The 12522-nt window shown below is 42.6% G+C and overlaps 1 protein-coding gene across 1 annotated transcript in view; it reads right to left on the reverse strand.

Annotated features, from left to right (window-relative positions):
- Window positions 1-24: 24 nt before the first annotated feature.
- Window positions 25-12522, reverse strand: part of LOC111654223 (uncharacterized) — a 15943-nt gene continuing 3445 nt past the window's right edge. The window contains exons 2-7 of the mRNA XM_023405156.2: window positions 8719-8943; window positions 7767-7824; window positions 7498-7576; window positions 5939-6402; window positions 3759-3896; window positions 25-2582 (exon numbers count right to left, since the gene is read on the reverse strand). Coding sequence (XP_023260924.1) covers window positions 2043-2582; window positions 3759-3896; window positions 5939-6402; window positions 7498-7576; window positions 7767-7824; window positions 8719-8852 — 1413 coding nt within the window. The 5' untranslated portion in view covers window positions 8853-8943 and the 3' untranslated portion in view covers window positions 25-2042. The remainder of the gene's footprint in view (window positions 2583-3758; window positions 3897-5938; window positions 6403-7497; window positions 7577-7766; window positions 7825-8718; window positions 8944-12522) is intronic.

Below are 12522 nucleotides of genomic sequence, written 5' to 3' on the forward strand. Positions count from 1 at the left end.
TAACTGAGACTATGAGATAAAACATATTTTTTAAAGTGCCACTTTATTACAAAAGTATAAACTTGACTGACATTTCATGAATAGTAATCTTGATATAAAACATTACAATCTTTTGCACTTAGCACTTAATTACACGCTTTTCGAGTACAAGACCCTGTAGTCTGAATAGCAAACACACAACATTAGCTGCCACATTTAACTTAGCTGGGTTTCTCCAAAAAAAAAAAAAGAGAAAAAAAAAAAAAACACACCGTAGCTTCATGGCTTCAAAAAACAACAAACAAAATACACTGAAATTTACATTGCAGCTGTTTTGCAGTTTGTGTCACAAGAGAAGTCATTCCAAAACACAATTAAACGTAATAGAAAAAGATAGATTTCTTGACACTGATGATATATTTATTATTCTTTCTCTTTTGTAATGTACATACACGTTGCATCAACATACAGTATAATCACATTGTTTGCTGGGGATATTTGGTCAAATGAACTCATCCTCATATTGTCCAGGATTTGGATGTAATTTGTGTGTGTGTCTGTGTCTGTGTGTGTGTGAGTGTGAGAGTGTGTGTGTGTGTGTGTGTGTGTGTGTGTGTGTGTGTGTGTGTGTGTGTATATATGTTATCCTCTGCTGCTTATCGAACCCTTTGCTTCACATTTTTGTCATTTCTGCAATATTTTCAACACTGATAACAGAGAGAGGAGAGAGAGTATTCATCGATGGAGTGATGACGAGACATGACATTTGCTAATACACATCAGTTCTACTTTAGCTTTCCGAGCTGCACTATGGTGAAACCCAAGCAGATTCATATGACCACAAGGCAGGGACTATGAAGATGAACGCTCCACAGATATGAGTGAGGACTGAGCAGAGGGGAGGGGTGAGGGAGGTGGGGGGGTGTGGGGCGGTTGAGTGGACTGTCTCCACGTTTTAGGACTCGAGCAGTTCTCTTTAGTCTTGTTTCATCTGTAGTGTGTGTGTGTGTGTGTGTGTGTGTGTGTGTGTGTGTGTGTGTGTGTTGCACAGTGCAGGAGGAGGGAAAATTAACACTCCTCTCTGCTGCACAGAGTCCCACTGAGCCAAAGACAACCTTCATCTAACTGGCTTTGTGCTCTACAGAGAAATAAAGCAACACACTGAAAAAAAAAAAAAAACAACCAACGACAATAGAAAAGAAAAAACATTCATATAGAGGTACCACATGACAGTGCTTGATTTTTTTTTTTTTTTCACTTTTTTTTAGCATGCAACTTGTAGCAGGCAAAGTGCAGAAACAGGATCAACAAAGTAAAACACTTCATTTACAGACGGCAGTGGAGACAGTGTTCAGTCCATGTAAGATGAAACGAAACATGACAGAGGGAAGTATCCGGTTGTTTTTCTTTGAATATGAAAATGGTCTAAATTAGTTGAAGCCTTTAGGAGGAATGCAAAATGTGTGCAATTTTTCTTTATAATACTCTCATAATTGTTTCTCTTGGTCCCTGAGCTTTCAAGTATTTTGATTAGTAATTCATTCCTTTATATCTTTTAAATTCCGTCCTGAATCACATCTTGACCAACTACAGGGAAGGCCTGTTCATGACAGACTTAAGTGCTACCAAAAGATTGCACACGACGCTGTGCCTTTTCCCCAAATAAAAGTCCTGCTCGGACCAGATAAATTACTATTTTTACCCGCTAGAATTGAGGAAGAATTTAGGCTTTTTACTTTATTGTGCTTTGCACATATGTACCAGTAAAATAGAAGTGCTACTGTTACCAACAGATTGCTCTGCAATAGTCTTGTGCTCATTTATTATTCACTACCTTTGGATTCCTTATAAGGTTGATAGATTGGACTTTATAGTCAGCCCAGGTCATAACAGGTCAACATTATTGCCCCAAGGCCTCTGGAGCCTGTGACAGGCATGATGTTATGACTTGAATGTAAACAGTATGTATGGGAGAGCATGACAGGGGCTCAGCCGTCACTCCTTGTGGCGTTAGCTCAGCTCCTTGTGTTGGAAGGATAGGGGGTCACAGTGCAGCTGCCGCCTCAGAGCCCTGTTACATACATCTCCATGCCGTCGTTGAAAGTGAAAATGGTGGTGGTGCTGGAGGTGGCGGAGCCCTGCTTCAGGTCGCTGATGCTCTCGTACAGATTCTCCCCTGGCAACAGCAGGGCTTTGGCAGGCAAGTGCTGTAACTTGGGGGTCTGCTGTGTTGGCGGCGGTGGAGGGGGCTGCTGCTGCTGCAAGGGCTGCTGGGTTTTCTTCCTTCTCGGCCGCAGGGTGGCACACGTGTTGGGGGGCCTCTCTCGCTTCCAGCCGCCTCCACCTTCCATGTTCTCATAGGCTGGATCGCACTCCTCTGTCCCGATGGACTCATAGCAGTGGTCGTCAAGGGGCCCTCCAACTGCTTTGCCCTCCTGAGGAGCCCAGGTCTGGGGTTTGACCACTACACTAAACCCCCCATCCCGGTCTCGGTCACGGTCACCACGACCCAAGGTCCGGAAGCCAGGATTGGCTGGGGGAGACCCCGGCACAGCTCTTTTCTTCTTTCCTGGTTTACACACCTTCGAGTACATCTCAGCCACCTGCAGTCAAACAACACATGACTGAGATTATGGACTGTAAAAAAAAGTCTTTCAATGAAGAGTTCAACATTCTGGGAAATACACTTATTAACTTTCGTGCTGAGAGTTGCATGAGAGCCCCCACTCTCACATCTGTCCTTTACGGAGCTGCAGCCGACAGATGTTTATCTTAATTTAGCAAAAAGATCAGAGTGAACCACTGAAGTGTAAAAACAATGCATTGTTGCTTGTTGTGGAAGTCACTACTCTCCACCAAGAATTAGTCCTGCACATAATCGCCTAAACAAAGGACACATGATGTGTTAATTTGTGATCTTAAGAGGTGCGAGTTGGCAGACCTTCTTACCTTTGGACAGAGCTAGGCGAGCTGTTTCGCCCCATCTCCAGTCTTTATGCTAAGCTAAGCTAAATGGCTGCTGTACCTTCATATTTTAATGGACAGACATGAGAATGGTATCAATCCTCTCATCTAACTCTCAACAACAGAGTGAATAAGCATATTTCCTCTCTTCTCTGTTCAAACCCAAAAATTATTATTCTCATTCTAGTGAAGATAAAATGTTTTCAAAGATACCACATTTGTCAAGATGAATTTTATTGGAAATGTGTGTAAAATGATGAATTTCCATTCCATGCTATTCAGCCAAAATAAAAACACTCTGACTTGTATTTGAGACATTTAATCTGACCTCAGTTTGTTCCTCTTAATAAATGGATGTAATAAATGCATTATTTTTGTATGACAATCTTACATTTTAGAAAATAGCACCAATATAGACAAGTAATAAATTATAACAAAGCTTTTCAATTTTGGTACATGTAAAAAATTTAGCCGAGACGTCAAATTTTCAGCTAGAATTAAGAGATAGTGTTACAACTTGGAAAATGTTTTTTATTGCAGTAGACATAATATATTTTTTTCATTTAATCGGTTAGAAGAGAGATTCTCTTCTTTTTTTAAAAGATCACCAGGTATTTATTTATCACTGTGACTTGAATTTGAATGCACTGGTATTACTGCACAAAAATGGGACTCATTATATTATGCTGGTGTAAAAATGCTTTGTCCAATATTAAAATTGCTTAATAGTAAATTTAAAGGGTGACATTGGGAATGCGGAGAATGTAACAAAACAAGAGACAGGTTGATGCACAGGCTGAAGAGTCCCCGCTCACCGCAGCAGCAGACGGTTGTATATTCTCCACTGTGTGAGCACCCAATGGGCCCAGGGCTTTATTTTGCAGCATGAGCATGTCATCATCCTCTGGAGGCTTCCAGATGTACTGCTCTCCGTTGCCCATAAACATCACTTCCTGTCAACAGAACAACAAATTACATCTGGGGCAGAGCTGGTCACGTGTTCATGCATGATGCTGACAAACGAGCATCTGTGAATTTAAAAACTGCATTTTCAAAACAGACCTAACAGAGCTCACAGAAAACAAATGAGCCACTTTACAATTGCAAAAGTGCTGGAGCACAGAGCTGGCATTAGAAGTGTGCTGGACCGACTTCATACAGTATTGGATAGATTTTCCCTGGAAGGTGGAGCTTGTAACGTGAGGAACCATGTGCTCATATTCTGGGTGACTCAGTTTCAACATGTTGCGTCATCCACAAGAAAATCAGTGGTGAACAGCCCTGCGAGCAGACTGCATACACATGTAAGCCTGTGAACCGCGCGTGTTACTGAACTCAGGTCACAGCTGATAGCGCGACCTCGCTGACCTCACACAGGGCAGCAAATGGTCTCCCACTGTCACCTGGAAGGGAAGCGCAGAGCCTTATACCCACAGTAAAAGCAGACAGTCTGCCTACACTCCTTCTGCTGCGAACATATGGAGGAGGTGACACTGCTGACAGCAGATAAACCCCGCTATCTCTGAGAACTCTTTGACAAATAAACACAACTCGTTGCCCAGACTTCAAAGAAATTTCTACAGAAGTGCTAACGCATCACAACAGTATACATGATGTAGCCGAGTGCAAGGAAAACTGCAACACTGGCACAATTACAACTGCAGATCAACGGGAAGTCTGACAAACACTCTCCAGATCATAATCACTGTACCTGGACTACAACATGTATATTAACATGTCACGCTGGAGAATCTGTTACACATGCCCGGAGAAACCTGAGCATAACTGTCAGAACAGAGGGACCATTCACACCTGATGGGTCAAACAAACTCCCACACGATGTGACTTTAAAAAAAAACACTCCTCGTGACGCCAGTGTACAAGACATCAACTCTTCTGCTTTGTGTGGTCTCATCTTCTGCTCCAGGCAGACCTCTGGAGAACCACTGGCGACCCGACTTAGCTGTTAACTTCCTCTCCCCCTCCGGCCCTCACCTCCTTCCTTCAATTCCTTCAGCAAATAAAACCAACCACTGAGGTGTTGCCTTCAAGGCTTATTGCAAAGGAAGTGTGTGGCTGTTACCTTTTGTCTGAGTGGAATCAAGGTCGCCAACATTATGTGAGAAAGGTATCCCTCTTTTCCACAATATATGACATTTTTATTTGGTAATCAGGTCACATTCATTGCTAACAGCCCTGTGGTTGGGACACATACCATGTGGCTGCAAAACTCCCAGTTTCAGTTGCTTTAGAAGTGTTGGTAGGAGGATTTTCTTACCTTTGGACAAGCCAGGCTAACTCGTTCCCCCTATTTCCAGTTTTTATGCTATGCTAATCTAGCTTCATATATATTATCATACAGACATGAGAGCGGTGTCAATCTTCCCATCTAACTCTCAGTGAGAAAGCATTATAGGGATCATATTGTATAAAGTGAGACTTCCATGCCTTTTCTGATTATAAAGCAGGTCTATGTTCTATATTAATGCTGTGAAAGTAGCTCAGTCCACAGAGAAATGCACACAGCCCGTATTCAGAAACTGAGTCTTCAGGACTTCCTGTAACTTTGTGATGTCACAGCAAAGCAGTTACCGCCCTCAGCCATGCCCCAAGCCCCGCCCATCCGGACTCACCATCCAGCCTTGCTGGATTTGGTTTCTCTGAGTGTTTACCTGAAATCTGCTATATTTTTATTTGACCACTCAGAAAAAAGTCAGCCAATCAGAAGAAAGGCTCAGAGCCTCCTCTCTTCTGATTGGCTCACAGCCTGTTCTTACTAGATCTCAGGAGGGGAGAAGCCTAGAGAGGAGATGTAAAAGTACATTGAGATGGTTTTCTCTTCTAGTGGTTCAACATTTAACATTCATATTTATTTAAATAAAACACAGCAAAAGTGTATAATATGGGACTTTTCCCAAATTGTCAAACTATTCCTTTTCACCATCAGATCAAAAAGATAAATTCGTTTGTATGCAAAACATTTAAATCTACCAACCTTTGGGAATGATGGGACGTTAAAGGCCTCCACATTTCTACGTGGCAACTTTGTGCTATGAGGGTGTGGCGGAGGAGGGGCAGGATGTGACGGCGGGGCGTGACGAGGAGGCGGTGCCGGTGGCTCCGCCATATCCGTCCCGCTGTCCCTCTTTTGGGGCGCCTTGTCGGCCTTCCTCAGCTTCCTGACACAGGCGTACTCAGCCGTCTCTGGAGGGTGAGGGGGAGACATGACCTGGGCCTCAGGTTCAGGCAGCCCTCCTTCCACGTCCCCATCTGGGTCTGGCGGCGCCGGGGTGTTGGCAGGCACGGCCGGAGGGGCCGGAGTGTCCGTCTGCCCGGCTCTGCCTACCATGGCGTAGAGGGCATCGTCAGTACGTGTGGTGGAGGAGCGTCGGCCCACTTCAGAGTAAGTGTGCTCCCCATCCTCTCCAGTCCCAGAAGGGATATGGGGAAGCTGCCTGCCTTGAGAACGAAGGTCAGAGTTAGACCGGCGGCTGGGCAGCAGCAGAACCTCCAAGCTGGCTGGATGTTTTTTTGGGGGGTTTTTTTGTATTTGCCCACCATAAAGCAGAATTCACATACGTTTACTCCCCTTGAACTGAACAGATCTGACACCATTTGTGAATATGAATCAATCTCTCACTGGTGAAAGAAAATCTGGAGCTGACAGCAAACTGGGAACCGACGTAGACATTTGAGAATATGCATCCAGATTGGCTTCAGTCCACTGCAGTGGAAGCAGGACAAGTATGAAGCAGGACATATGCTTATATTTCTTCAAACCCTCTCAGGCTACTGTCACAGTGCCCACAAGCACAGATCCCTGTTGACTGTCATTGATGGAGCTCCAGGATTAGTCTTGGCTCTGTGATTTCTGTCTTTAAGAGAGAGATGCATGCTCACAAATCGAGACTGAACAGTCCAGTGGAATAAGGCTGAGTTGTAATCGCAGTGTGAATCCTGTTTTAGGGTAAATTTCTCCTCTTAACTGCCCTCGAACTTTATTGCAGAGAGGTCTTTTTGGGAATTTAGGGTCACATCAGATACTGATAATGTGGAGAAAATGTGTGCAGTGGCATTTATTTGTATTATCAGGGGTTGGTAATGTTGCCGTTGTGGACTCTGAGCTTGGTTTTAATTAGAGGATGAAGCTAAATCCAAACATGCCACAATTTATTTGTGGATAATTGTTCCATTTATGCATTCACTTGTCGCGACATTGATGTGCTGCAAAAAAAAAATTAAAATTGATTTTCCATTTTTGCCATTTCAATATTGTGGCTGCTGTTGGGTGGAAACCTTGTAGCTCCACTGTTTCTGATGGTCATGCTCACAAATAAGATGACAAATTACATGCTGCACATGTGGTTAGGGTTCAGAAAATTCCACAAATATCCCCTTCAGTGATGCAAAAATTGCTTTGTCATGCAGCTAAAACGGGAGCAGGCTGTTTAGTTCCAGAAAAGCTGATGTTAAGGAGATACAAGGTTTTCACCTCACAGCAGCCTGGTACTGTATATAGAGAACACAGGGCAGATATATTAAAGATGCACTCACTTTTGCCATTGCAGTTCATCTTGTTCATCTCAGTGTCTGATTTACTGATGGACCGCAGCTTCGACTGCCTGAGTATACCCTGACAACACACGCATACACACACACACACACGTACACACAGATGCACACACACACGAAGCTGGTTAAACACTAATTAAGACTGAAGAGGTGTCCTCTGAATGATATTGTTCCCTGCTGAATTGAGTTGCTTCAGCTACCTCTGCTGCAATGCAAACAAAACACGGAGGAGTGTGTTGCCTGATACCTACCATGTCCATGAGACGGTGTTTTCCACCTTCGCCGGGGACATTGTGTGTCTTCCCCTTCCTGTGGTAAACACAAACACTCTGTCATACAGATTGACACTTACTACACTGATGCACTTCTGTGTGTGTGTGTGTGTGTGTGTATGTCTGTGTGTGTCTGTGTGCGTGCAGAGTTTCTGTCTGAGTCATTGTCCATGTTTGGCTGAGTCATCTTATGACTGTGCACATGTGAGCGAGACATCAAGAGTGCATCTGCATATGTGGCACGGCCACGGCCGGAGAATAACTAAGTACATTTACTCAAGTGCAATTTTACTTCTATTTACTTTATTGGTCACTTTTCAGATTTTACATTAGAATCATATGAAAAGATAATAAAACGAGATTACAGATGACAGATTGTTAAAGATTAAACCAGTTGTTCCAGCCTTCTTGGCTGATGACCTCTAATGAAAAATCTGTATCTAGTTAAGATCTAGTTGTTATGTTCCATATGTTTTATTATTAGCACAAGATTTCCTGTCCAGGTAAAATGACTTTACAATAATTTATTTCATGCTTCACAATTAGTGAAAAATGCTAAAAACAAATGCAGATCTGTGCAGCATAACTTTGTTTTTTCTTCTTTCCTCCCACATGAATCATCTCATGACCCCTCAGTTTTATCTTGTGACCCTTTGGAGGAGGCTCCATTGATGCCTCAGTATTAACAATGTAATAATGTCATAATGTCAATAAATCAGTCACAGGAGGCATTTTACTGCAGAACAAGTACTTTTACTTTAGATACTTACTCTAGATACTTTAGTACATTTTCCTGATAAGAATTGAATGCAGGATGTTGGTACTTGTAGAATATTTTAACATTAATGAATTGGTACTGAGTGTCCTGCAAATGCAAATATACATGTGTGTATCTGTGCATGTATGCATGGTCATACGTGCACGCTCTCACCTCTGGCAGCCCACACAGAGCACCACGATGAGGATCGTAACAACAAAGGCTGAGGCAGCAGCGATAGCACCCAGCAGCAGGACCTTGCCGTAGGGAGGAGCCGTGAAGTTCAGCCCGTCCTGCATGGAGGCCATGTGGGAGCGCTGGCGCTCACTTGCTCTCACACACTCACACTCACACCCTTACACTCATGCACGCATGGAAGTGCCACGGTCTCACTGGGATCTGCAGTGAGAAGGCACAGAGTGGTGCTTAATTACAAAATTATCTGACCTTTATAAAACATTAAGTAGGTTAACAAAGCAGTGGAACCAGAAGTAAAATATTCACGGTTCAAACGGCAGAAGGAAAGCAACAGTTTAAACAGAGGAGACGTGAGAATTCCTGTCCAGCGCTGAAGCAGTGAAATGCAGAGACATCAACGCCTCAGGCATGTGCTTCTGCTTTACCTTGTTTGAGGGATTACTGAGCTTTGTGTGTCACACTTACATAGATATCAACAGTATAGCTGCTCACAGGCAAAGACCTTCAGGCATCTGGGTTTACATACCATAAATTTGAGCTAAAGCAATCCAGCAATCCTACACTGAACAAGAGTTTTATGACTGAAATAACAGAAAAATGAAATATCTAAAGGCTGGTCTGGTCTGTCAGAAAGCTGCTACTCTGCATATGGGTAAAAATGCATTTCCTATGGTTTTAACTATTTCAACAAGAGCAAACATACATATTGAGAAAGTACAATGAGTCACAGCAAAGCTGAACATGCCAGCAGGCAGAGTAACCTGAAACTCTGACGGAGAAAAGTGTGAAAGCAGAGCGAATAGGCAGAAGCATCTTTCCTGCTCCTTCTCTCTTGCCGCTTGCCAGACAGTTTCATATTTGCCAGTATAATATGTTTCAAATAAACAACAAAAACACAGAGAAGACCAAACAAACAAGCCTGTTCTAATCTCTGTCAAACCATGCCATCTGTCCACTGTGCCAGTGTTTTTTCATGTGTTCATGTGTGTTTGTCGCTTGTCCATCTTAACAAGACTGAACGTCAGACTGCAGGAAACATACCTTCTGAGTTTGTCCCAAGTTTGTGGATGATAATGTTTTAGTGTCTGTATACAGTATGTCTGTCCAGATGTCTCTCATGTATATATTTGGTTTATAACCACAGATTTTCTTCCAAACAAAAACACTCACTGGTGGATCTTTCTGTAAACTTTGTGTGTCTGCATCCTCCTCGCTCATGATCAAATCGGACACTTTAAACAACAAGCGTTAGTATTGAGTTCCACATAGATGCTTTCCATCCAGACAGAATTTAATCTTCGCAGTTCAAATTACTTTAACAATTTGTCTGTAGTCTGGTGAACAATCTGTCTGAAGCCAACATGTGAGTCTGAGGCAGCTCAAATAATTTAGCTGTAGCTTCGTATTGAAGTGATCTGTAATGTTAGTGAGGCTTAATGAGGATTCAAGCAAACCAAGCATGAATTGCTGGTACGCTCTTCTTCACTCATCCCTCTTCATCCTCACTGAAACGATCTGTCCAGGACCTCGGGTTTTGGTCTGATGATGCTTAAATATAAAAATCCCAGACACTAAAATTCACCCACTGACATTTATAACAAAATTATACTAATAATCTAGACCAGTACTTCTTAAAGTGGGGTCCTTGAAGGGGTTACTGTGGGTGCCAAGCAAAAAGGGGAATCATTTATTTTCAATATAATTCCATTCACAAGTAACACAATGACAGAATATATGACAATTTTGGTCATTTTACACTTTCTGTAATAAAACATCTAAACGCAAAGATCTTATCGGGTGGGGGTCCATGTGTCAGTTCTTGATCCTTGGTCCTTAAAAATGTTTGAGAGCCACTGATCTAGTCTGTAGCCGGATCTCCTGACGTAGACCACACCCATCCACACCTGGATATATTTTGTTTCATTTTATTTTGACAGTTAATCCATTTTCTTTCAGCCAAGTGTTCAAGCCTATGTGTTTTGTACGACATGATTTGCGAAAATCCCTGTCTTGCCAATGTAGACTCACCATGCCCAACACATTCACTGTCCTAGACCTGGCGCACGTCTGACCACAATGCAGCTCTAGTTTTATGTAAGTATTTTGAATTTTTAAAAAAATGGTCACTGATCCCATCTCCACCGAATGTGTCAACTTTGTTAATGATCGTTCTATAACCATAACTACAACCACGTGTTTACTATTGTAACCATGACAACAAACTTTGCTCTAACTTTAACAAAGTCCTTATTTTGTGATCAACCCTTGATCTTTCCTTAAACCTAACCAAGTTGTTTTTGTGTGTGAACTTAACCAAAGCGTTACCATGGCAATGTCACATAAAAAAAGAGTGATTTCAGCACTGATTTGTAAGTTTATCAGATAAGATGGTGGATGTTGATGTAAAACTCCTGCTGGTGGCATTAGATGAAGAGCCAGCGGATCGTCTTCCAGGGACCATAAATGTCTGAACAAACTTTCACCACAGTGTATCCTATATAGCATTACTGAACCAGAAAAAAAAAAAACACTAACAACGTAGAAACTTCATTTCACAGAAGCTACAAAACTACTAAAAGATGAACATGGTGACTTCTCTCAAGTCACCTGCACAGCTCTGTTACAACTGTAATGTCACTGATCAGCCCTTGCTGATATGATGCAATTATTGATATTTTATCAATGTTTTTCCTGCTCTTTCCTTCTCGTCTCTTTGAAGGCTCCGTCTTCTCTGTAAAAAATACTCACAGCATATTATGTGACAGATTTTTTACCACATTAGGTATCTGATTTTCTGTTAAACCGACAGTAAAGCCGGGACAGAAGCTTATCACGCTCTGTACTGTGGGAGTTTTGCAAACTTTGAGTAATTTGCATTTCTTTTAGTAGATCCAGTCATGAACCCAACTGTTTGCACCAGGTTTCCTCCTGACTCCTGACCAGAGAAAACGGATTTGTTTCCTAATTCAAAATTAAACCCATGTTTATTAATATTAACACCATGTATCAATAAGTCATATTTTTCAATAGTGGATATCCAACATAATTACTGACTTAAGACAGTGATTACAGCAGAGAAGGGGTTTGCTCAGCATGTCTGTAAAAGTATTTTGTGTATTTTAACAGCAAACATGTCGAACATGATTTACAGTGACTTGGTTTTAATACCGCTAATTCCTCCACCAGTGCTTCACCTTCACCAGCGCAAGTCCTGATCAATCTGGAGTATTATATGGGATTTAAAGAACCATATGCACCTATGAAGCAATTTAATTCACAGCTGCAACAGTGTCAGTGTAATTATATCTGTGCTGATTTGACAACAGAGCCGAGGAGTGGAGATGGAGAGAGTAATGAGAGAGAAGAAAGGGGAAAGGTGTAGGTGTGGAGGAAAATAAAGGGAGAGAGAGAGAGAGAGAGAGAGAGAGAGAGAGAGAGAGAGAGAGGAAGACATGCGTGGGAGTCTTGTGGCAGGTGTTTGAAGACGCTGAAAGCAGATGATGAGAAGAGACTGTCACATTTCCCAACAAGGTTTCCCGGCCTTTCTTCCCTGTGTCACTGAGTGTGTCCATACCTCCCCACCCATTATTCTCTCCCTCTATCCCCCCTGCCTCCGCCTGCGGTGCTCAGCCAGAGTGACGCCTCAGCACTGCAGTGTAATCTCTGGCCCTAGAGCTGCCTCATCTGAGCCAACCAATTGGACGTAGTGCTCAGAGCAACAGCAAGAAATGGCCCTCCGCCGGCTGCTTTCCTGCTAAACAAAGCCCCCCCGTCTCCCTC

Source organism: Seriola lalandi, unplaced genomic scaffold, assembly GCF_002814215.2.
Source record: "Seriola lalandi dorsalis isolate HSWRI2012SDOR001 ecotype SW California unplaced genomic scaffold, Sedor1 jcf7180002054262, whole genome shotgun sequence".
Taxonomy (NCBI): domain Eukaryota; kingdom Metazoa; phylum Chordata; class Actinopteri; order Carangiformes; family Carangidae; genus Seriola; species Seriola lalandi.